Raw genomic sequence first — 26,152 nt, 5'->3', positions numbered from 1 at the left:
ATTAAAAGTGCAAGCATAACAATTCCATCTGCAGTGTATTCCCTGAAACTTGGTAAATAGGTTAAAGCCGCTAAATACTCTAGGATCATTGGCTTATAATTGAAATGAGCAATGTTGTGAATGATTAATCTAAATTGATGATACAAAGATCAGAAAGAAGAAAAAGACAAAACTACTGATCTGAAATAGAGAGGCCAAACCCTTTGCTATAAAAAATAAAGTCAGTGTGGACAACTTCCAGACTTCTTCTTTCCATTACTTTCCAACTCATGGGTTTCTTCTGTCCTTCGCTGTTCCACACCTCTCAGATCCAGCCGGTACCTTGTTTCCAGTGTGTATTTGTTCAGTGAACTGTTGAGAATGCATGCCTGTCAGGAGCAGTGGAACTGCCACGGGAGGCTGCTGGTTCCCTTTAGCTTTGGCCCCTGTAAGGCTCAGTCTGTGACGAATGCTGTGCACCTTTCCCATAGCCCCTTCCCTGCTTCACTGGGCTTCGGTTTCTTTCTACTCTGTCTTCCACTGCCAGAGCTAAATGTACTTCTGTATTCAGCCTCATCAACCGCCCCCCACTGTCTTTGGCTTGTTGTGTGTCCTTCAGCTTCCCAGACCTGCCTGGTGCTAGTCCCTGCTCTTGTGCTTGGTACGTCTTCTTACCCTACTCACCCTGTCTTCCACGTTTCTCTCTCCAGGATCTTTGGTAATTTCCTGTGAATTCAGGATTATTTCCTATCATAATACTTGGTGCCTCTTGGCTCTTATTCTCTTTTGCTTCTTTTTTACATATTTATACAAACATGGAGAATATCTTATTCTAATTAGGATCCCAGTCTTGTGGATGTACACAATGTGGAGATTCACTGTGGTGTATTCATATATGTACATAGGAAATTTATGTCAGATTCATTCCATTGTCTTTCCTATTCCTATCTCCCTCCCTTCCCTTCCTTCCCCTTTGTGTAATCTATTAACTTCTATTCTTGCCCTCCCCCGCTTATTGTGAGTTAGCATCCATACATCAAAGAGAACATTTGACCTTTGGTTTTTTGGGGATTGGTTTATTTCACTTAGCATGATAGTTTCCAGTTCCATCCTTTTATCAGCAAATATCATAAAGTCATTTTTCTTTATGATTGTGTAATATTCCGTTGTGTATATAAATCACATTTTCTTTATCCATGGAACCTAGGTTGGTTCCATAGCTTAGCTATTGTGAATTACACTGCTATAAACATTGATGTGGTCTTTTTCTTCTTTTTTCTATAGATCATGTTGAACAAGCAGCCAGTGCCCGCTCTCTAAGCTTTCCAAACTGTTTTCATTTCCACCAAACTACTAAACTAATCCTTTCTTGACCGGTGCTTTTGATCTTTATATTACAAAACTCAAGGGTTTTTGTTCATTATTTCCTGCTCTGACCTTTCAACAGCACTAATGTTGCTGACTATGCTATTCATGAAAAATTGTTTTTCTTTTTGGTTTCTCACACAATCCATCTTAATTCTCTTCCTAGCCTCATAGCCAGTTCTTCCCAACTTGCTTAGCCAGTTACTTTTCCTTCTGCTGTCTGATTGTAGGCATTCATCATGGATCTGCCCTTATGCCCATGCTCTTCTTTATTAGAGAGCTCCCATAAGCTGCAGATATCACTTTTTTCATCATGGTCCTATCCTTGCACACTTACCCGACTATCAGTGTTATGCCCCACCCAGTTAATTCTTATTAATTTGGGAGCATCACAGTTTGAATACTTAGCAAGTTGAGAGAAGGGAAGGAAGATTTCAATCAAATCATCTGTATTCAACAACACATCAGAAGTTTCTTTCAATAACGTACCAGGGTCCAGCATTCTTGGCTTATATGTTAAAAAAAAGAATGTTTTTCTAAATGCAATTTATGCTACTAAAGTGTACATCCCCTGGTTTCAGTGGAAATGGGGAGCCTGCTGCATTCCTCAGGATAACCTTCTGACACTTACATCTTAATACTGTTTTGTGCCAGAATGTTAATGCTGGAAGGAGTCTTGGAGATAGCCCTTTACACAATTGATACCATCAGAAAGTTAGGGACTGGTCACTTCAACTGCTAGCAAATGTTGAAGCTGGGCCTAGAAGCTGGTGCTCTCATATCAATTCCAAAGGCTTTTCTGCTGCACATTTCCCTGTATTTCACTCGTTTATTCATTTATCACTTTCTTAGTGAGCGTATTTGTAAGGCTCTTCTACGCAATGAGATACAAGAAAGAATACAACACAGACTCTGGCTTCCAAAAAGCTTAGCCTACTGGTGAAGTCAGGTTAATATAAAGTTGAAATGCAGCAGAACATGATCTGAAGGAAAACCTTCTTGTTTTATATTTTTTTGTTTGAAGATGGAAAAGATTGGAGGAAGTTTAATACTGAAGGAAGCTCTTGTAGTAGGGGAGACGATGAAGGTGAAGGGTGAAGGGTACCTGGCAGAGTGATGTCTCTTTGAATTCTATTGTGAAGGGAATGGGGTCCAGGATACAGGAAGGGGCATTAGCCTTGGGTCAGAGAGGAATAGCATTTCCAATCAGAGTGCAACTGGAAAAGGAGAACCAAGAACTAGGAAGCATTCCCATGTGATGCTTTCTATTTTCTAGGTAAAGCAAAAGACAAGGTCATTGGGCGAGACTGAGGATGGTGGGGTAGGGAAGGAGGTGGAGGAGAATAAAGAGTACGTGGAACACCCATGTAGGAATTTGTGGACCCTGGACCTTCTAGGAATTTAGGGAGTGAAGTCACCTGTTACCCAATGAGGGTAGAGGTGGTGTGGGGGAGACTTGAGACAGCTCACAGACTCACGGATACACAGCAGAGCAGCGGTACTACGTGCAGAAGGGGTTTGCTCACAGGGTGAGCCCTCTCATGTTGGGAGTACTTTGGGGTGCCCAGTGTCTTAGTTCCTGCCAGGACGAATCTGAGTTTGATGAGCAAGGTGAATGGCAATTAGGAATGATCCAAGATCCACACAGGCCATAGGGAGTCTCTGGAAGCATGGGGCAGTTGAGGGAAGCACTGCCCAAGGCGATAAGTAGACATTCTCCTCTGGTAGCAGTTTAGGTATGGGGAATGGAAGACTGGTCGAAGGAACGAAGAGGATGGAATATTACAGAAGAGATTATTTTAAAAGAGATTTAGTTTGAAAGGTTTGTTCAGTTGATTTAGTCTTGAAATGGAGTGCTAAGCTAGCATAGATACACAGCTAAGGGTCTCATCAATATGAGGCATTTCTGTCCTTGAGTGATGGTTGACCTTAGCTGTTCAAAATGCCCCATGACCTTACTACCAGGTTCTCTGGATTCTCATTGCAGTCAGGAGCCCCATCTAGAATCTTGCTTTTTTTCTTTTCTCAAGGTCTTTTCATGTCTGATTCTTATGCTATAATAGTTCTTCAGTATTAATAATTCAAAGTCAGTTGTTTTTAATAACCTAACTATAATTAGTGAAGAGAATTAAAGGAATGGACTGTACTCATTGATATTTTCATAATCCTTATCCTGCCCTGTGGCATTGCCTGCTACTGATAGCATTCTACAACTTCATATTGTAAGAATGTCATGCAGTGGAATTCAAGTGTGAAGGGAGCAAAAGCAATTAAAACTACTTTGAAAAATAAAGCTAGGAGCATCTGACATGAGAAGGCATTTCTAGAGTCCTTCTAAGCCAAAAAGCTGTAGTGAATAAAGGATTTAGAAAAAAAAAATGCCTCCAAGTTTTAAATCTCCTTCTCCTTACTCCTAAAGATAACTGGACATAGTAATAAGAAGCCAAGAATATGTGTGTATATGCACATGTGCACTCACACACCCACACACACACACTCATAAATATTCAAAGCAGTATATTTTCAAACTTAAAAAAACGGGTCATCATAATCACAAGGATGAAAAAAATAGCTTCTCTTAAAAGAAGGTTAAATTGGGTAGGTGTGGCTAAGATATTTTTCACCCATGAAAAGCAGTAAGGAATAGTTTATACTGTGATTGCTTGTTCTAATGTTTATTGAAAGATTTCACTTACCAGAAATTTTAAATAGTATTAATTTGAAGGATTATATATTTAAATTTTAATTATTCAGTGCTGATGGAGATATATAGCAACTTAGTACTTGGGTAAATCTAAAATATTTTTGTCTTTGAATTAATTACATGAGTTGAAAATGGATCTCTCTCATACATATACACACATACACACACACAAGGATCTATTTGAAACAATATATCTTATCAAATTTTGAAAAAAATAGCAGGCCATCATATTCATGAAGATGTAAAAAATAACTTTTCTTGAACCATTTGTGAGAAAATTATAAGTAAATTACTAATATTATAATTCACAAGTAGATAATAAAATCAGATAATAGAATTACATGTTCTGGACCGTCACCGGCAACCTATTCATACTTGAGGTTCCATTTACTGATTTATATTAAAATTATGTTTACTAGACATTTTCCTGCCCTTGTGACTGTGAATCCTTTGAGAGTATAGAAGAAGGAAGTCTTATTTAACTTTTTATCTCCAACAGACACTGAGAAAAGTGCTCAAAAGGTTTTGCACACAGGTTATCAAGTATTCAGATAAACTATGTCTTAGTACTACTGTTATTATTCCCATTCTACAAGTGAGCTAACTGAGGCTTGAGAAGTTTAAGCAGCATTTTTTTTTTTTTTAAGTCACACTACTCTTGGGTGGTTGGTCAGGAATTTGAACCTAGGTGCCAGATTCAAAAGCCCACTGAGCAGTATTCACTATTGAACAGGGACAAGAAAGGTATTGCTCATTTTTATTTTCCTGAGACCTACTAGCACTGAGCTCTACATTGTTATTGATTTACATATTTGAAATAAAGGATGAAAAAGTTGTAAAATTTGAGATTACCCAAGTTTATGAATGATTTTTGACTACTTAAATTGCATGAAATTTCTAGATCCATTAAGTACTTTAAAATTATGTTTAAGATAGTGAAGTGGGGAAAAAAAGACTATTAAATGACTCTTGTTTCTGAAAAACACTCAGAACCCCACAGTGTGATTGGAAAGAATCACTATGAGAGTGAGAGATTCTCAACTTAGCCGCCACTGTACCACTGTCACTGTTCTATTAGAACCTTATGCCCTTAACTTTTCACTCAGCAGATTTTTATTTAGAGTCTGCCAAGTATCCTACTCTGTGCTAGAAATTGGCAGAATGAAATTGTCATGATCATGTTCTCATAGAGTTTATAGTGTAGTGGGAGAGACATTCATTCATTACGTAATGAGAAAAGTAAAGGTAAAATTGCAAAAATGGTAAGTGATAGGACAGGTATATGGGTTGAGAAAACATGTAATGGGAGAATTAGACCTGACTAGGATATCCAAATACGGATAATCGGTCTAGGATCTGAAGACTAAGTAGGAGTTGAACTCGGCAAAGTGAGAGGAAGAGGGAAAGGCATTCCAGGCAAAACGAACCATGTAGGCAAAGGTTCAGTAGATAATGAGGCTTGGGGAGTACACGAGAGAATGATGGTGGTGGGAAGAGTTAGGTAGGACACAAGCTGGGATTTGGGAGGTAGGGTCCAGTCCTTGCAGGGCTTGTGGGCCATCCTAAGGAATGTTCTATCTGGAGAGGAAAGGAAAACATGCAAGAGTTGTAAGCAGGCAGACATCAAGATCAGATCACATGGCTGCAGTGGAGAATAGATTAGAGGACCTGAGTGAGTGACTTGGCAGGCTAGGAGGCCACTGGAGGAGCTCAGAGATGTGGATGTGGATGGGTTTGAGCAAGCTTTAGGAAGAAACATCAGATGAAGAGAGGAAGGGTGGGTAGCTCGTAATGTTCCTGGGCTGCTGGCAAATGAATCTCCCTGAGATATAGGAACGCTTCCAGGGGCCAGCTATCCAGTTTGCTACCTCCTAAAGTAGTGGTGTCTTTGCCAAGGAGGCACCTGGATGCACACATAAGGAAACACATGTGCATGTAAGGTGCTCTGGAGAGCTCTGATGTCTCCCAGAGGAACATGATCCCTTCTGCCTGAGTCCTCATAGCACTTTATACCTGTTGCTGCCATTAACAGTTTCTATTTTGGATCATGGTTGTCTTTCTGTGCTGTGTATCATTCGCTAAGGGAAGTCTAAGCCTGAAGTCTTTGCTCTGTAGCACTAAGATTTAATACCTTTGAAAATGCAGTTATGTCTTACTTTGCATAATAGATACTTATTGAATAGTCTTGAAAATTGTGCTCATGAGACTCTTAAGTGTATAAGGAGGGAAAGGGCTTAAGTCAACAGCTCAGGCACTTGGAATTTCTCCAAAGGCTCCTGCATCCATCTGGGTTCACTTCTGATACTAGCCCTTTCCCCAATCAGGTTTTTAATGTGAGGTGACCCACTCAAGTAGAGAAAAGGATACTTGCTTCAGGTCTTACTTGTGTAGTCAGAGCAATGAGGCATAGAGAATTCTACCCTGAGCTCCAAGACTGTTGCCTTCCTCTGAAAGGTCTCCAAGAATAAAATGTATTTTTCCCTCAAGCCTCAGATTTCACTGAGGCAGAGGTAGGATAATAGGCCTTCCTTAAACAGACTGGGATTTGGTTCCTCATTTGCTCACTCATGGCATAGTTCAGTGAAGCCCAGAATCACTCAGATTTCAGGCCCTTGACTCTCTTAGGTAGTGGGTTCAGCAGCTTTGCAAGATCTAGTATGGAACACAACAGCAGCTTATTAAAAGCTTTCATTATATAGTTTTAGACTCCTATGAAGGCTCAGATTTCTGAATTACAGGGTCCAGATGATGTGGTTTCCTTGACTATTTAAAATGTCAGAAGGGTCTGAGAGGCCCAGGTAGGGCTTCTAGGCCATGTGATGCTCAGATGCAGGAAATACTGGAAGATACATGGAGGTTCCTGCAGGTGGCTGAGGGGAGGGGTGGGATGGGAGGATATACTCTCAGCTAAACTCTGGAGAAGTTCAGAATGACTGAATCAGGAAAAGGAAGCTTCTGGACCAAACTCCTCTGAATGTTTGGGGTGAAGGTCACCCTGGGTGCCATGTCCTTGCCTTGAGAGACAGACCTCCTCCAGATTCCACTTTCCAGTAGGAAAGCTCCTACCAGTCTCCCAGGAGACCTGGCTTTCCTTGGAACCATCTGGTGTGTCTAGGCTCCTGGGGTAGACTCTATACTGGTACTTGACTGTGTGTCAAGGCTTGTTTTAGAAAGAATTGGCAGAAGAGGAAAGGTAGAAGTTGAACCCTAACCTTCCAGGTGATTACATCAGAGAAAGAAATGGGCAAGAGGACAAGATGTATATCTCTCAAGCAGCTATTGACAAAAATGAGGATGGTTATAAAAGAGATCACAGTCGATGTCACATTCCAGATCCCAATTATATTAGGGTCTCCAGAGAAACAGAACCAATAGGGTGTGCATATGCACATCAGTGTAAACAGAGAGAGAAATTTTTAATGAATTAGTTCAAGAAGTTGTGGGAGCTAGCATGACCAAGATATATAAGGCAAGCTAGAAGCAGACTAGAAATTCAGTAAGAGTCACTGTTTCAGTCTTAAATCTGAATCTGGAAACTCAGGCAGATTTTCTGTGTTTCTATCTGGAGACAGAATTCCTCTTCAAGAAATGTCAGTCTTTGTTCTCAAGGCCTTCAACTGACTGGATGAAGCCCACGCACATTGCAGAGGCTAATCTGCTTTACTTAAAGCGAATTTATTATAAATATTAATCATACCTAAAAATACCTTCACATCAACCCCTAGACTAGTGTTTGACCAAACAACTGTATACCATGATCTAGTCAAATTGACACACAAACTTAACCATCTCAACAATGCCTATGGGGCTTTGTCATCTGTTAAAGGAAGGAAGGTCACTAGGTGAGCTCTCCTCCCTTCCCTAAATGGAGAGGGACATAGAGTGTTATGGGGAGAGGAGAATGTTCTCTTTTTTGTGGGACTTATTTACTTCAGTCTTTAGCTACTTCTTGAATTTTGAGTCTTGAACTTTGAGTCTGCCATACTAGGGTGGCATTTGGGTGATTGACTTACCTTAGATTACTCTTTTTTGAAAAGATTGCCATCACTGGTACTGGACAGTCCCAAACTCTTGGTCCTTGATTGGGACCCGTCTGTCTAGATGGAAGAACCTTAAGGGTAGAATCCATGTGCGTTCATCTTGGTAGCCCTATGGTATTTTGAATCTTAGTACTGAGTCTCATATATACTGGAAGTCTTCCAAATTCACACAAGGCCCTGTGCTAGGTATCCTAGATATTGGATAGCCATTGAATGTCTATTTATTGAGGGAATTAGTTTCATGTTCAAATGATTCGTATTTGCTTTTTCCCTGACTAGAGGGCAATGATTTCTTACTGTCTTAGGACACAGTCCTGTAAGCGCTTACTCCCTGACTGGCATTCATAGTTCCTGTGATTTGCCTTAGTTTACCTTTCCAGCCTTAGCTCTTGCTGTGGGAGGGCCCACAGTCTGCAGTTAGGCCACACCAAACTCAAACTGGCTGCCCTTCATGGTTGCCCCAGGTAGCTTTCCACTCTCATGATGTTCCTTTTATTAGAAATGTCCCTTCTTGTTAGTTCCCTCCACTTTTACCCATTCAGACCCTGTATATATTCAGAACATCACAGTGCTCCTTAAATGTCTCTTAGGACACACCGCTTGTATTTCTTATAACCTCTGTAAGATAATGGAGGGCAGGGTGTGTGTTTCATTCCAGATCGTGTCCCTCCTCACTACTTAGCACTTTGTAGGTGTTGATGAATTACAACTCATTGATGCCTCTAGTGGTCTCTGTATTAACTTTGATACATGTCTTCATCTAGGCTGTTTTAACAAAGTACCACAAACTGGGTGGCTTATAAACAAAATAAATCTAATTCTCATAGTTCTAGAGGCTGGGAAGTCCAAGGTCAAGGCATCAGCAGATTTAGTGTCTGGTGAAGGCTACTTTCTGATTCATAGATGATATATCTCTTGCTGCATGCTCAAATGCTGGGAGAATGTCCCTCAGCCTCTTTTATAAAGATACCAGTCACCTCCTAAAGACCCCACTTTATAAACTGTGATCACATTGGGAATGAGTTTCAATAATTGAATTTTCAAACAAAGCCAAACATACATTAGGAATGTATTTAGCCAATACATTATTATTTTGAGCTGATTATACAGTTTGGAGTCTATATCAAACTTTGCTTTTAGTTTTATACTTAAAATGTAATCAGAGGATAGAAGAAGAAATGATGACCCTTCTTTTATTGTTGATAAGAGGACAATTAAAAAAAAAAGCCTTTCAAAGGTTTAAAACAAATGACTTCAAGACAGATTAAAAATTATTTGTGATGTCTTTACCTTTGGACCCCTTTTTCATCAATACTCACAAATTGATTAATTTTTTTTTCTGTAGTGGCCCATGACAGCAAGTCATTTTTCCTGTTACTCACACAATTTTATTTCAGTGAGTTGCCACTTTGGAACTCCTAGTCTTTGAGAGAAAGAAAGCTATAGTGGGAAGTAGAAAAAGGGCTGGTTTGGAGACTGTCTACTTTTTTATATTTTAATTTTTTATGTTTTTGTAGTTCATCGATATTTGGTCTAGACTCTGTTTCCCCACTAGAAGGGAGAAGAATGTTCTAACTGGAGAGGTACTGGCGGCCACGATGTTCTCGGGGATGTAATGATGTAAGGACATTCTTACAAGCTCATTAGTTTTCTGGCCATAGAAGCATTGGCATGCTCAGATGCCAGAGGACATTGTGTCAATGCAACAAGCCTGGAATCCTAGCAACAAATTTAAATGATGGAGACTTATTGAAAATGACTCTTTTCAATTTAGGAAGTTTTGTTGGCAGTGAGGAAAGCAGATCTTGCCCTTTGCCAAAGCATAGGAAAACTCATGTGTAATTTTCTTTAGTCAGCCCTTGTCCTTTTAGAACTTTTTGGCTGATGCACAGATATTTGCCAAACGAGGGTAATTGTTCAAGAAAAAATAACTCTAGGGAATGATGAAGTGTTGTTTGGGAAATGTTTACTCGTTCACAGCATCAGCAATTTGTTTTGTTATTGTCGTTGCTTTGTCAACTATGAGATGATAAGCCACTGGACCATTATAAGCCCAAGTAGGAATCTCTAAATTTGACTGATATTTCAAAAACAGCTGATAATGTGACTTATGCATTTTAGGCCACATTTATTTTCTGATTAAAAGCCTCAACTAAATGTAAGGTGTGAACTCTTCTTTCTTTCTGTTCTCAAGGAAGTGTTTCCCTCTGCCTCCCCAGGGTATTTTGCATACATGAACTTTTAGATACTCTGTTTTCTTCATCTTGAAGCATCCTCTTTGATGCAGTAACCATTCAGATTGTTGGTGAGCAAGTAGGGCACACATTTCTAAAAATACGTTAAATATATTAATACATGAAGTGGTGCAGAGGTACATCTGAAGCAGAGACTGCATCTTTGAAATCTGGTTTAATTTGAACTTTGAAAAATTAAACTTCTCAACTCACTCTCAGTTATAGTTGTCATGATTTGTATTTACTGGAAATATGTTCATTAAATATAATACAGAAACATGGTGATCAAATAGCAAAAATTAAGGAAACATATTTTCTCCAGTTTACTATCGATTTAATTCAAGTGAATTTTACACCAGCTAGTTTTTCATTCATTTTAAAAATCTCAAATACCATACTATAAAGGTTGATATTGAGGAATTAAAAAAATAAAGTCAACAATAATCTCATGACAAAAATTGTGACACCATTTTCACTGTCTCAGAGGAATGATTAAAGCCTTAGTGAGGGTTTTTGTGTGTGTGTGTGTGTGTGTGTGTCCTGATAGGCATGTCATAATATTTCATTGTTCTTTCAAGTTGCATGTCCATTAATGACTAATTATGTTGAGCACCTTTTCACATCTTATTTGCTATCTATGAACATCTTAGGTGAACTGTTCATTCATTTGTCTCTATTTTCTGTCTTTTTCAAGTGTTTTTTTTAGTTGTCAGTGGACCTTTAATTTTTATTTATTTATATGTGGTGCGAGAATCAAACCCAGTGCCTCACCCATGCTAGGCAAGCACTCAACCACTGAGCCACATCCCTAGCCCTCATTTGTATCTATTTTCTAATTGCATTGTTTGAGGTGGGTTTTGCTTTTGGGTTTTGAGATTCTTTGTGAGAATCATGATTTACAAATATTTTTCTTCCAGTGTGAGACTTATTGTTTCATTCTCTTAAATAGGGTCATAGGGTCTTTCCTGGAGCAAAAGTTTTTAATTTTGATATGGTTCAATTTACTAATTTTTCCTTTTTTTTTCTTTGTAAATTAGACTCTTTATTTTTTAATTTATTTTTATTGTAAATAAATGGACACATCTTGTTTTTCTGTTTGTATATGAAGTAGAGGCATACCATTTGTGTAATCATACATTTACATAGGGTAATGGTGTTTGATTCATTCTGTTATTTTTTCCTTTCCCCCACCCCTCCCACCCCTCTTTTCCCTCTATACAGTCTCTCCTTCCTCCATTCTTGCCCCCCTCCCACCCTGTATTATGTGTCATCATCCGCTTATCAGCAAGATCATTCGTCCTTTGGTTTTTTTGAGATTGGCTTATCTCACTTAGCATGATATTCTCCAATTTCATCCATTTGCCTGCAAATGCCATAATTTTATTCTTCTTTATGGCTGCGTGATATTCCATTGTGTGTGTGTATATATATACACACACACACACACACACACACACCACAGTTTCTTTATCCATTCATGAATTGAAGGGCATCTAGGTTGGTTCCACAATCTGGCTATTGTGAATTGAGCAGCTATGAACACTGATGTGGCTATATCTCTGTAGTATGCTGATTTTAAGTCCTTTGGGTATAGGCCAAGGAGTGGGATAGCTGGGTCAAATGGTGGTTCCATTCCAAGTTTTCTAAGAAATCTCCACACTGCTTTCCAGAGTGGCTGCACTAATTTGCAACCTCACCAGCAATGTATGAGTGTACCTCTTTTCCCTATTGTTGCTTGTATTCTTGATAATCGCCATTCTAATTGGGGTGAGATGGTATCTTAGGGTAGTTTTGATTTGCATTTCTCTTATTACTAGAGATGTGGAACATTTTTTCATATATCTGTTGATTGCTTGTAGATCTTCTTCTGGGAAGTGTCTGTCCATTTCCTTAGCTCATTTGTTGATTGGATTATTTGTATTCTTGGTGTAGAGTTTTTTGAGTTCTTTATAGATTCTGGAGATTAGTGCTCTATCTGAAGTATGAGTGGCAAAGATTTTCTCCCACTCTGTAGGCTCTCTCTTCACATTACTGATAGTTTCCTTTGCTGAGAGAAAGCTTTTTAGTTTGAATCTATCCCAGTTGTTGATTCTTGCTTTTATTTCTTGTGCTATGGGAGTCCTGTTAAGGAAGTCTGATCCTAAGCCGACATGTTGAAGATTGGACTTATTTTTTCTTCTATAAGATGCAGGGTCTCTGGAGTTTAAAATAGTAATGAAGTTTTCTGTGAGCATGGTTATTGGGATCAGTTGTAATTATCTTCATGTGTATGTCTGTGGGAGCATCTCCTGAAAGATGTTTTATTTGAAGCATGCCAGTGACTGTTCTGGAAGGTTAACTTATTTACTAACTTTCATATCTTTGAGATTTCCTTTCCTAAGAAAAAAAGTGGTTGTCCTCACTTTATTTCACAGTGTTCTTTATACCTGAGCCATGTAACAAATTGTATCTTGAATTTTATTTCTGAAAGTTAGTCTCTGCAAGAACTTTTGCTTGCTTAATTTTGCTGGACAGTAAAAGAAATGTAACCCTGTGTATTGTTGTTTGTGGCTTTTCTGTCACGAAATTCAGGGCGTAGCTATAGCAGTGTATTTACCTCAGGAGTGTGATGACACCTTGCCCCAAATCTTCTAGATACTGTTTTCTTCATCTTGAAGTGTCCTCTTTGATGCTGTAACCATAGGCATCAATTCTTTGTGAGTAGGTAGGACACATGTTTCTAAAAATATGTTTTCTGGTTAATAGTTTCATCTTTATGGAAATGGTGCAGAGGAGTCTCTGAATCAGAGAATGCATATGCTTTATGTCTAAAAACCCAGAATCATTAGGAAAGTTCATGGCACCTGGGAGGCAGTTCATAAATGTCTGTCCAGCTGAACCTAATTTACCACATAGCTCTTTCCCCAAACCATAAAATTAAAACCCATTCTCCCTTGTTTTTTGCTTCATTCGTCCTCTGTCCTCTTTTCCATTTTACCACTTTGTTTAGGCTTTTGCAGGTTTTTAGGAACTGTAGTTCATTGCCCGGAGAATTCCGGGAGAGCTTCTATGCCTGTGGTCACAGGGCTTGCCATTTTTGTCTCTTTTTCCTGCTGTGGGGTATCTGTGTTTGGGTGCAGGGTTGATGTGTATCATCATCAGTGCAGAAACTTATCAAAACCCAGAAATGTGGCCCAGAGCCAAGGTATGAATGCACTCTTCTGGGTGGAGGGCTGTTCAACCATTTTGAATTGAGAGGTAAGCATCATCCCAGAAACCGCCTGGGATAGGAGGTTCCCTGGGACTGCCTGGTTTCATTTAGCATTTGGTGTCTAGCCAGTGTGTCCTGCCTTTCTCCTGTTCTTAGGAGCCCCCTGGCATAGGGAATGTGACTCTTTTTCTTTAACAACATTGACTGCTTCTGCTCCATCCCAAACTTTCTTCTGTCCTTTCCTCAAAGAAGAGAAGCTGTTCTACAACTGTATATTTTCTTATTTAAAGAAAAAAAAATAGAAAAGAAAGCCATACTCTTCGGGGCTTGTAGAAGTGAAATTTCTTCTTTTTTATTTGACAAAACAAACTTATTTTACAAGTGTATTTTTATGTCTATATAACTGTGTCTTCCTCCATCTATTTCTACATTGTATGTAAATAGTAATCAGCTAATCTACCATAAATGGGCTTTTGCTTTGAATTGTTTTTCCATGTCAATTGTCTATTTTTGTCTTGAAATTTTTTTGTGTTAAAGATGATATAAAACATGTATTAAAGAACATTTTGAAAAAAAAAAAAAAATCCCTCCAGGTCATACCCCGCCCACATAGCTGGGTTCACTAGAATGTAATGCCTTCCAGGTGAATATACATCTAGTGGAGCTGTTGTTAGAGGATGGTTTTTGATTTTTTTCAGGGTTTGATTTGCCATGATTCAGCCAATCTCTAATCCATTCTTCTTTGGATTTATAAAATAACTAGTAAAGTCTAAAAGTCTGTCATGTGTGGTCATGTTCAAGCAGAGCCAAGTGTTGTGGGGGTAAGTAACCCACATGGGATAAGAGCAGCAGTTCTTTGGAACTGTACTTCAACCATGTGAGGTGAGTTCTCATTGAAAAGGCCCTTTCTGGGGCTCAGTGGTAGAGTGCCTGCCTAGCATGTATGAGGCACTGTGTTTGATTCTCAGCACCACAAATGTCTACAACTTCTTAAAAAAAAATTTTTTTTTAAAAGATTAAATAAAAAGAAAAGACCCTTTCTGGTTTATCCAGAAAAGTGTACTGAAACACATACAAGATATCATTGGAGCAGATTCTTGTTCCTTAATTAATGTGGAACATGCCAAAGGCTTTCATTGCATTTTGCAGTCACATTTTCAAATGTAATGATTTTGTGCTTCAGTGTGGGTCAGTAGCAGACTGCATTTTTCTGTATATTGTAAAGGCATTTAGTCAAAGTATGAAAGCTTTTTCAACCATTTAGGTAGATCGTGCTTTATAGTAAGACAGGAAATGGAACCGTTCTATTGTTCTGCCAGAAGCTGTGTAATGATGTCTTGTGGTTCTAAGATACAAAGCTTAAATGATAAGCCCCCACTGACAGGTACTGATACTTGTTTATAAAAGAAATGGGGAATTATATAAACAGAGATCATTTTTTAAATTCTGTCATATTTAAGGAAGAAATAAAGGTGTAATAATTCTAAGAATAAAAATAACTTGCCACTAGCTATTTTCACTATTTCATCCTTTCCACTTCACTTAGTGATTCTGCCTAGAAGACTTGTAATCAGTTGTAACGCTCTGGAATTTGGGAAAAATAAGATTTTATTAAATAATCAGTCATTTCCCTGGTTCTTTGGTTATATGTCTTTCAGTGTCAGCAGGAGTGTCAGTTGTTTTGTTTCCATGCAGATCTTTCCGGAGTTTACCTCTTTTGATTAATCCACTTGGCTTCTGAGTTCCATGAATTAGAAAATGAGAGTAATGATAACTCATAATCAAGTGGAGGATGTCACCAATAGAAAGCAAGGGTTATGCTTACAGGGTTATTATTTTAGGAATCAGACCCATTCCTAATGATTTCAGAGATAGATTACTTGAAAGAAACTAGGGTTAACTTTTCAAGAAGTACAAGTGCAAGAAGGTTAATACCCTGATTTATGGATGTATGCTTTGCACAGAGAACTTTTCATGGACTTCCTCTCATTACTTCTCTTTATTAGAGGGTGGGATAACTGCCTGCTTTAGCTCTTTTTTAGCTCAGGAGTTCAGGGAGGGCTTCTCTGTACCTTCAGACTAGGAATGATGGTTCCACTCTGGATACCTACTGCTTCCTGAGCACACTTTTGCCTTTCCTTCTAGTCTTGTAAACTACTTCTTTCTGCCATCTGCATTCCACAGGAAGATATTTAGTACTTCCATAGTACCTGGCCCCCACTGTTTAATAACTGTTTATTGATTTGAATAAAACCAACAGCTAAACACTTAGTGCTACCACATCGATGTTTATAGCAGCTCAATTCACAACAGCTAAACTATAGAACCAACCTAGGTGCCCTTCAACAGATGAATGGATTAAAAAAAAGAAAAAAAAATCTATCTATACACACACACACACACACACACACATATATATATAAAATGGAATATTACTCAACCTTAAAGAAGAATGAAATTATGGCATTTGCCAGTAAATGAATGGAGCTGGAGAATATCATGCTAAGTGAAATAAGCCAATCCCAAAACCAAAGGTAGAATGTTTTCTCTGATATGTGGATGCTAATCCACAATGGGGATGGGGGGGGTGTGCTAGGAAGAATAGAGTTACTTCAGCTTAGGTAGAGGGGAGTGAAGGGAGGAGAAGGGGTTCGGGGGTAGGAAGTAAAGTAGAATGAATCAGACATTATTACCCTATGTACATATATAACTATATGACTGGTGGGTTTCTACATCATGTATAACCAGAAGAATGAGAAATTATACTCCATTATATGATGTATCAAAGTGCATTCTACTGTTATGTATAACCAATTAAAACAAATTTAAAAAACTAAGAAACAAAAACCTTAGCGCTAAAATAGAAAACATAGAGTTGGCTGTCTTAGCTGTCTGAAATTAACAGTGTACTTGATCACTATCAATGATGTTGGGCTACTTGCTTCTCTGTCTATATGGACAACTTTCTTAATCTCCTGAGTATTGGATTTCTCTGTAGAAGGTAGATCGCATCTGCATCTGGAAGCAGCTGTGGAATTCAGACGTGGTAATGCCCATGTTCACCCAGCCCTGGATCTGGCACGCTCTGGTTGATCACTATTCTGCCCCCTCCTGACCCTACAGTTCTTCCTCTAATGTGATCCCCACAGGTGAAAGATGAAAGGACCCCTAGAGTCTTTTACATACCCACCCTGTTTTGAGAATGATAGATCTATAGTTGTTAAAGCTGTAATGGAGGAAGAACAAATGATAACCTGATAGTTGATCCCAAAAGTGTCCCTGTCATAGAATCTCGGAATGAAGAATGAAGGTATTTGTGGCCCCTCAGGAACCTTTATGACATGTAACTCCTGAATAGTGATAGACCTAAGAGGTTTAAGATTTTCAGTGAATGTCTGTTTTAGAAATAGAATAGACATTTAGTATAGAAAGCTATGTATTTTTAAGAGGAAGGAGACTGACATTTGTGGGTCCCGAGTGAAAGATATTTTCCCTTTTATCTTCATTATTTCATTTGACTCTTCACAGAACTGGGTAGAATGAATTATCATCTTTGTGTAATGGATGAGGAAATCAAAGATCAGAGGACAAATCTAGCAGCCACAGGTCATCTACTACTTGAGAGCAGAGCTAGAATTTGGCCTAGGTCTGTGAGATTATCATCTTTAAAAAAAAAAAAAATTTTTTTTTTAAATTGTAGATGGACACAATACACTGATTTTATTTATTTATTTTTATGTGGAGCTGAGGATCCAACCTGGTGCCTCACACGTGCTGGGCAAGCGCTCTTCCACTGAGCCACAACCCCAGCCTGGAGATAGTCATCTTTGCCCTCCCACATTTGTTGAAGCACGGGCCAGCGGCATGGTGAGTGCTGGAAGGCCTGGCTGAGTTCTGCTTGGTAACCTCAGGGCCCTTCAATGTCCAGCACACGCAGACTACTCAATAAATATTTACCGAGTGAATGAAAGTCACAAGTGAAGGTAGAAAACTAATTATTCCAGCATGTGGCTGGTTGTCAGCATATGAAATTTGTCATCTTTATGACATTATTGAATTACTGAAAAATGTGACATTTATTACACAGGCTCCCCTCAAAGTGGCTATATAGCGGCTTAAAGATCTGTGTTTAGAATCGGACAACATGTGAAAAACTGACACAAAATAAAACTCAAAATATGTCAATAATTTTTAAAATTACTGGAGAGATAAATGCTGCCTCCAGAGGAAAGTCAACTGATTTTAAAAGATATTTAAAATATCTTTCAAAAAATGATAAGTTAAAATGTGATTCATGTATACACCCTGAAAGTTTAAATGTTCAAAAGACACCATTATGGAGATTTCAAAAAGCACTATTTATCTTCATGTAAAGGGCAGCACAAACAACTTTCATTCCAATTGAAAATTAAAGTAATTGTAATAATTTAGAAAGTAATGTACTATGACTGTTCTTGGCCAAATAAATGAGGCTATTTGTTGTATGTTTTATAAGAATTTTGATGATGAAAATGTGAAGGGACTAACTGAACCCAGGTATTTTCTTAGTGACTATAGGACCATAGATTTGTCAGGCCTGGGATCTGACGGAAGTTCTACTAGGTTGAAGAATTCAAGTTTTAGTTAAAAGAGGATTTTTCACTAAAGATAAAAAGGCAAAGCTACTGCCACGGAGAGTCTCTTCTTCACTGGGTTGTATTTGATTAAACTTCAGTTCCCTCCTCCTCAGTAACAGGAGCTTCAATGGGAGAGCCAGGCACATTTCAAAGACATGGGCCTTTTAATCCTTTGGTTAAGGTATATTTAGAACTAACAAAACCCAGGCCTGTGATGGTGATGGAGAAACCTTTTTTGTTTTCCCCACAGAGAAAGCTGGCTTCCAAGTAAGTGCCTTAAGCGCAAGTTGACTTTTCCTTAGAAGTCTGTTTCACAGTCTTTGTGAAGACACACCAAATATTTTGCAATTTCATAAAACTTTAGTTGAGGGCAGCCATTTCCTTTCCTTGAGGGGAATGGATTGCCTCTTGAGTTTCACGAAGACGCATCCCTGATGAGTGGCTGCTGTCTGGGTTTCAGTGGCCAGCAACCTTAGTTGTCAAGAGGAACTTGACATTTACGATTTCTCTACCCTGGGTTGAAAGGAGCTACCACCTTCCCTTTGGCTGTGTCTGAATTGTAGTTCTATAAACAGTGTGATTTTGTGGCCTTCAGAACTACAAATTATTTTTAAGTGGTTTTCCTGACTGAGCAAGCTGATTTGTATCAACTAGGTAAAAGCAAAATACAATTTGCATATATTAAGCCTTTAAAAATGCAAGCAAAATAGGCTTTTAGTAACATTGAGGAAAAAAAAATTCATCATTTTCATAAATTACCTGATTGTAATATTAATTTTTGATTCCTTTTCAAGTTGTCTGTGGCCTAGCATACATTATAACTTCTTACAGAATATCAGACATATGAGGTCCATTTAATAAATAATATTTGATGCTTTGTTGTGGTCATTTATTTTGACCAAATTTGGGGCCATTACTTTTTTTTTTTAACTTCTCTCTCTCTCTTTTGGAGGATGATTAACCTTGCTCTCTTTATTATACATGTGTATCTTTGAGGTTGATTTGAGGTGAAAGTGGGATTTTTAGCAGTGATGTCCATTTGTAATTTTTAAGGTGTAAGATTCACAAAAATGTTGTTTCAAAAAGTATTGATTGAGCTTGCTCACATTTATGAGCACTAGCCCTTATTTCTAGCCTTTCATCCCTGAGTTTGTCTAGTGCCTGCCTTGGGCAAAAAGCATCACTCTAGAAACATCAGGGGGGGAATTTGTCATTAAAATATGACAAGTTCCTGCCTTTAAGGAGCTTATCATCTAGACATACACTATCTGCTATGTTATCCATGAGCTCCCTCGTGGTTATTGAGCAGTGACATGTGTTTAGTACAAATTGAGATGTGCTGTAAATATAAACTATGCTGTATTTCAGACACTATGAAGAAAGAAAGCAAAATATCTGAATAATTTTTGATGCTCATTACATGTTGAAATGGTAATATTTTGGGTGTTCTGAGCTAAATAAAATAAATTATTGAAGTTTATTTCACCTTTTCTGATGTGTATTTTTTAAAAAATGTGGCTACTAGAAAATTTTAAATCACTTATGTGGCTTTATACTTTTACTCACAACTGATCTACAAGGGTCTCTCCGCTTCCCTTCCTGTGCTGTCTCTAAGGGAAGGTATCCATCTACCCAAAGATAATTGAGTATTTTCCCCACCAATGTGTGTTTTATTCACAATAAACAATAGTAGTCAGAATATAGCAAGAGATAAAGTCAGAGTCCAGGATTTCTTAATAGCCCTTTAATTAGCCCATTATTATGTAAATACATGGCTAGACAGCACATTTTTTTTTTCTTTCACAGTATGACAAAAAAAAAAAAAAAAAAAAGTAGAGGTGCTGAAACCATGATTCCCAGGTGCTCCGACAAGCTAGAAATAACAAGAAAGGAAAGAGGCCAGAGGGAACGGAGAGCCATCCCTGTGTAAGGATGATTGCTTGAAGTGCAGAAAGAGGTCAGAGAAGCAGATCTGAGACTGTCACTCTGCAGGGAACGAGGTAGACAGAAGAGGTGGCTCTGATCAAACCCTGGCAAAACACATTAGAGGAGAGGACGGGAAGATGATGATGGTAATCATGTAGACCATGTTAATTACACTTGACGTTTCTCGAGGGCATGGAGACCTTGAGAGGTGTTTCTACATTATCTTGTTTAATCTCCACAGCCATCCTAGGAAATGGTACTGTGATGGTGGACCATGTTTCAGGGCTGCTTATGCATCGTCAGAGCTAGCCCACAGCCTTGTCTTTTCCCTGAGGTGCTCTACAAAGAGCTGCCTGCGTTCACTCAGCATAGCCTCCACAGCGGTGGTCAAATAGGCAGAAGCTTCAGAGACCATCCCTGACTTCCCTTTTGTTAGAAGAGAACCAAGTGTAAACTCACAGTGTATTCTTCTGTGTAGTTTTTGCCATTTAGATCCATAATATTAGCTTGAGGGTTAATTTCAGGTAAACTCCTGTTCAGTATAATTTGCTCCTTCATTGCTTAGTATAATTCTAGCAAATAAGACTGAGGGCTTGCATTTGCAAGTCAGCCTCTCCAAGTGCTTTCACATTATCTCCCTCACATCTTACCAAACCCTGTAAAGGAAAGGCAAGTAGTTAACTTTTCTCATTTTGTAAAGTTAGCTGCTGAGATTCCAGAGGTTTATTGACCTTCCCAAGGCCACACAGCTAGTAAGGGAGGACCTGAAGGAGATCTCAGGTCTGACCGGCAGAGAGGATAGGGCCAGCCCAGGGAAGGGGCTGGGCAGAGCCACCTTCAAGACTTGATTTTGCACTTAGCAGCTATGACTTTGAGCACCAATCACTCAGGGGTCCAACTCAAAAAACAGTACTTAACACAGATAATTTAATCAAGGGAATTATACAGATGGCAGAAGAACAAAAAGGCCAAAAAGGATTACTAAAGCCACCAGAAGTTGTCAACAGTAGAAAACTATCCCTATCCCAAGGCAGGGGGACAAGGAGCAAGTGGTGGTACCAGAGCCCAGACACACTGGGAACCTCACAGGGGTGAAGCTTCTGTTGGACACTCTCTTGCCTCCTCTGCAGAGAGAGGGAATCACCCAGCATTGCCATTCCCCATGCCCAGCTTTCTGTCCACTGTCAGAGCCTTGTGAGTGTCACCAAGTGGGCATCCAGTAGATTTGGGATCTGAGAAAATCTGCATAAGAGCCCCGCTTCTGCCATACAGAGCAGAGACAAGCCATATGGGGAGGAACCGATCTGCCCGGACAAACTATTTAACCTCAGAGTAGGGATGATAGGTCCGGCTTCCCACAGTCGAGGACTCAGAAAGATAATGTTCATAAAGCCTGCACGTGAAAGTAGCTCAACAAAGGTTAGCCCTACTCCCTGTCCCAGGGCAACAACTGTAGTTAGGGAGAACATAGTTTCCGTGTGGCTTCAAATGTGTAGATATGGGACATATTCTGCATGTCTGAGTCCTGTCAGCAGTCATGGCTTTTCCTGATCATGGATTTTATTCTCCACACTTCATTCTCTTTGGAATTTTCTTCTTTCTGAATTAATTCACAAAGAAAAATTAATTCATAAAGAAATTCATTACATTTTCTAACTCAAGGAACCTTCCAATTTTGTTGGGTGGAAGTGGGCTATAAGTACTAAGATTACCGAAAGAGAGCTGAGATAGGCCTTGCAGAGGGTTGCTTTGCTCATATTCCTAGTCCTAGCTTATTTTTAAAAGCACTTGGGCTCAAATTATAGTCTTATTCAATTAAAAACTGCTCTACAGTAATGCTTTCAAAAGCACAACTAAATTACTTTAAAAACAAATTTATAATTGGAATAAAACATGGTTCAGCTAAAACTCCAGCTCTTTCCTGAGGACAAAATGTGATTTCTCTGTTGCCATTATAATTTCCAATAAACCTGAGTGAATTTTTATATCACATTTGGGTTGGAAGAGGAGGGAAGATGCATAAGATTAAATTAAAAAATAATCTTTTTGCTAATCTGATTTTTAGATGCCTTTTTAAAAATGCCATAAGGCATAGACTCAACTCAGAAACCTTGCAAAGGATTTCTGAACTCGGAGCTTTGTACTTTGAGGTGACCTTGTGCTACTGGAGAGTCTTAGGTTGTCAATGATGACACAGCAGTAATGACATCACGTATGTGTAATTCATTTGTATTTTGACTTAAAGCGAGAGCTATAATACAATACACATGCATATGAACAGGGCAGGGTGGTAATGAACATGACTGATCCCCAGAAAAACTGATCAGTGATCCGTTGAGAAGGCCAGCCACCAGCTTCCTCAGCTGCCTGGCACCTTACTTTGTTTCAGCCCCAAGAACTCACGCCCAGTCTTCTACAGGCTACTGTTAACTGTCCCTTTGTGAAAGGTGCTCCTGCCACAGCCTGCCCTTTATAGTGCTCGCACGTGCCTCTGTTATATCATCCAGCAGATCATAAGCCTTATTTTGTGTATCTTTATCCTATTTGTGGACCATACAGGCAAAATTTCAGTGAGATGTTCAGGAAGACTATGGGAGAGACAGGAGCTGAGAATGGCAGATCTGAATGTCCACAAGTGTGCCACCAGCCCAGGCCAGCGCCTGCAGGGCTGCACCTCATAGGAGTCATGCAAAAGCAGGATTCTATACAGCAAGAAGATGGTCATGCTGTGATTCCTGCAAGATCCATGACACTCAAAAGGGAATTCCAGCCAGCAACTGGGTAAGAACCCGACTCTACCAATCCGGTTAGGAGTTTGGTTCAGAGCTGATACCAAGGAAGGGGTGTGTTGGAGAGAATTGTAGCAGCCTCAGGAAGTAAACAAGAAGCAATTTTAAGGATTTGGCTTATTTAGCGGTACATAGAGCTCCTTGTCTACCCAATGCAAGGCAGCAAGATTAGGTTCTTCTTTGTGAGTAGGTGTAGATGGGAACCTGGTTTGGATAGATGAGCTTCCAGATTGCACAAGGTGGGGCCTGCAAGTAGGAAGTGTCTAGACTGACCAGACCTGCCTGCCTGCATCCCCTGTACCTGTTCCAGTGCCTGGCACTTAGTAAAGACTTACTTTACTAAAAAGTTCACTTTCAAGTAGGGTGACCATACATTTCTGTTTTCCCAAGACAGTCTCTGTTGTTGTGGCATATTTATTAATACCCACTTTCACTCTCATAAGCAACCATTTAAGATGTCATTCTATCTTGAAGATTATAGCCTGTCTGATCCAGAATTCTGGTATCCTTGTGTTTCTTCCTTCTGTGAGAGTCTTTTATTGGGTGCTCCTTCATTCCCAGTGTCCTATCTTAAAAAGCTTGGACTTTAGCAAGTCAGTGTGGAGTTGCATAATGGACTGAAAGGTCAGCTTTAAAACTCAGGAGTCAAAGCCCAATTTAGAACTGGTAGTTGGTAAGGGCAGCCTGATTCTTAGAATAAGGATGGAATCTGCTTATTAAGGAGTTTTGATGATTAGTCTGCAAGTACACTGAGAATTCATCCTTTTTGTTTTTTTAACTTCTGGGTAGCTTAAATGAGATAAAATACAGTAGAATTAAATGTGGCATTTAAGCTTACATTATAATACCTTTATATAAAACCTAAGCATACCTTATAAATGCCTATATTTCATTTCCTTTCACAAACTTCCTGAAGCATATTAAAACAAAGCCCTTTTACTTCCACTTTTCAAAACTGAAGTGTGCAGTGTGTACTTTGTAGGATTACCTAAGCTGCTTAGTTTTATAGTCTGTACAATATGGTGTAGAGACCCTATTAATAGTGTGTTCTGTTATATTATTTAAAGCATGAGCCATGTTCAGGAAGCTGCATTTAGAATGAATTTTGTACTTGCTGTGTGGAATTCATTGTGCATTTGTAAAAAGTAGTTTTCTCTCAAAAGTTGGAACTTCTAGCAAAGAGGGCTCAAAACTGTGACACAAAATTCAATGAAGAAGTTGAATTGCTTTAGTCACTGGCAGCATATGCCATTTAAATGCATAAATGATGAGATTTTGCTGCTTTTTAAAACTGCTTTTCATTTTAGTTTGATGAGCTAATTAATTTGGAAGAGACTTGTGGTTTTAAAAAGGTATGTGATGATTCAGGAAAATGGCAGAAGTGGACCTTCTACAATCCAGATAGGCATTGCTCTATTTTGCAAATGCTCTAGTTTCATCGCTCGAGTCTTCTGGATTCCTGCCATGCTATCATTGATGTTTGTATTGATTTCTTAACCCAAGTATGGCTTTTAATTTTTTAAAAAATGGGGCTTCCTGAGGACATGACATAAAGTAGGCACATACTGATGCTTTAAGCCAAGTAGATGGATGTAAAGACGGTGGGCATTTCTGTGCCACTTCAGTAGAGGAATTGTGTTAGGAAATTCTTTATTTGCACATAACACTTCTAAGTAGAAAAGCAGTGGGTATGGAATTTACTGTGATTCTATAATTTTTCAATAATAAAAAAATAGAATTGTAACAATGCATCTTGAGATAATTTTAACTATTTACAAGTCTGATTTTTGTTTTGTTTTGTTTGAATACTAGTGGTTGGACCCAGGGTTGCTCTTCCACTGAGCAACACCCCCAGTTCTTTTTATTTTTTTTATTTTGGGACAGGGTCTCACTAAGTTGCTTAGGCTGACCCGGACTTAGGATCCTCCTGCCTCATTTCCTGAGTTGCTGAGATTACAGGCATATGCCACCACACCAGACTTCAAAAACTATTTTTAAAGTTTACAGACTTCTCTGGTGTTTTAAGTGATGATTCTTCTAATCTTTCCTCTCTTGCCGTCATTTGGGGGTGGGGAGCAGGCAAACTGTGTAATATTTGAACAGTATATATCCTTTAGCTTAATTTTATTAAACTGTTAAGGCAGAAACAAAATAAATGCCTACACAAACAAGCCGGAAATTCTTGAAGTTGTAAAAGGAATGAGGCTTTTTCCATTTGTTGACCTTTTAAAACAGGTGGTAAGTTGTATTTGCCCACATAGGAAAAATGCACATTATTATCAGTTTCATAATGTTTGTATTTGTTCTGTCTGTGGACAGGAATAGGTACTCCCAGGCTGTGGAGGCCCTTCTCTGAGAGGTGCTGACTTCTCTCCCACAGAGGCTGGGTGGCCTCGCTATGCAGCATTAGCCAGAGCTCACATCCAGCTGCCTCTTGCTTGCTTCCCTCATCCCGCCCCCAGGCTCCATGAGCTTCTTCAGACTCTGCAGTCTCTTTCCTACCTTATATCTCTGTATTTGCAGTTCCCCAGAGGGTCAGTCAGAATTGACCTCCCCTTCCTTTCCATTTTCCATCAGGATTCAACTCAAGAGTCTTTTCCCAAGGACTTCGCTCCTTCAGAGAGCAACGTTCCCACTCTCCTGTACTGTTAATTTTCCTTTTTTTATGAGGTAAGTCCTTTCAGCATAGAAATCTGCTCCATTATTACTAATCTAAAAAAGATACTCTCTTTCTCTCTAACTACCAATTCATTTGCCCGGTTCCTTTTGCACAAAGTGATCTACACCCACTGTCTCCATCCCTTAATCCCTTTCTGTCTCCAGCTCCCTCTCAAGGCCTTCCTACCTATTACCCCAAAACTGCTTTTGCAAGGGTCACCATACACCCCATGCTGTCAAATTTCAAACATATCTCACTAACTTAATGTAAATGAAAGCATGAAAGAAGAATAAAGGAACAAAAAGGCATGAGACATATACAAACGAAAAAGTAAATTGATAGATATGAATCCCAACTATATCAAGAAAACCATTAAAGGTGAATGGATTAAATAATTCAATCAAGGACAGAGAAAGACTGAATTTAAACAAAAAAGAGCCAACTATATGCTTTCTACATTTTAGATTCAGGGATACAAATAATTTAAGTAAACAGTTGGAAAAAGATACACCACGCAAATAGCAACCATAAGAATATACTTAAATTGGGGGTGATGGTGCACACCTGTACTCCCAGGGACCATGGGTTCAGGGTCAGCCTCAGCAACTTGGCAAGACCCTGTCTCAAAATACAAAGGACTGGGGATTGAA

At 39.0% G+C, this 26,152-nt stretch overlaps 1 protein-coding gene across 5 annotated transcripts in view; it reads left to right on the top strand.

Annotated features, from left to right (window-relative positions):
• Positions 1-26,152, top strand: part of PLCL2 (phospholipase C like 2) — a 217,173-nt gene that overhangs the window by 70,008 nt on the left and 121,013 nt on the right. The window contains exon 2 of one of the 5 annotated variants that reach the window (XM_079115499.1): positions 22,614-22,835. The exons of the other annotated variants lie outside the window; for them this stretch is intronic. Within the exon in view, the coding sequence (XP_078971625.1) occupies positions 22,680-22,835 (156 nt within the window). The 5' untranslated portion in view covers positions 22,614-22,679. The remainder of the gene's footprint in view (positions 1-22,613; positions 22,836-26,152) is intronic. 5 annotated transcript variants of the gene reach the window in all.

The sequence above is a fragment of the Sciurus vulgaris genome (genome assembly GCF_902686455.1).
Source record: "Sciurus vulgaris genome assembly, chromosome: 16".
Lineage (NCBI taxonomy): Eukaryota > Metazoa > Chordata > Mammalia > Rodentia > Sciuridae > Sciurus > Sciurus vulgaris.
Note: the sequence above shows the minus strand (reverse complement) of the source record. Positions and strands in the feature narration are given on the sequence as shown.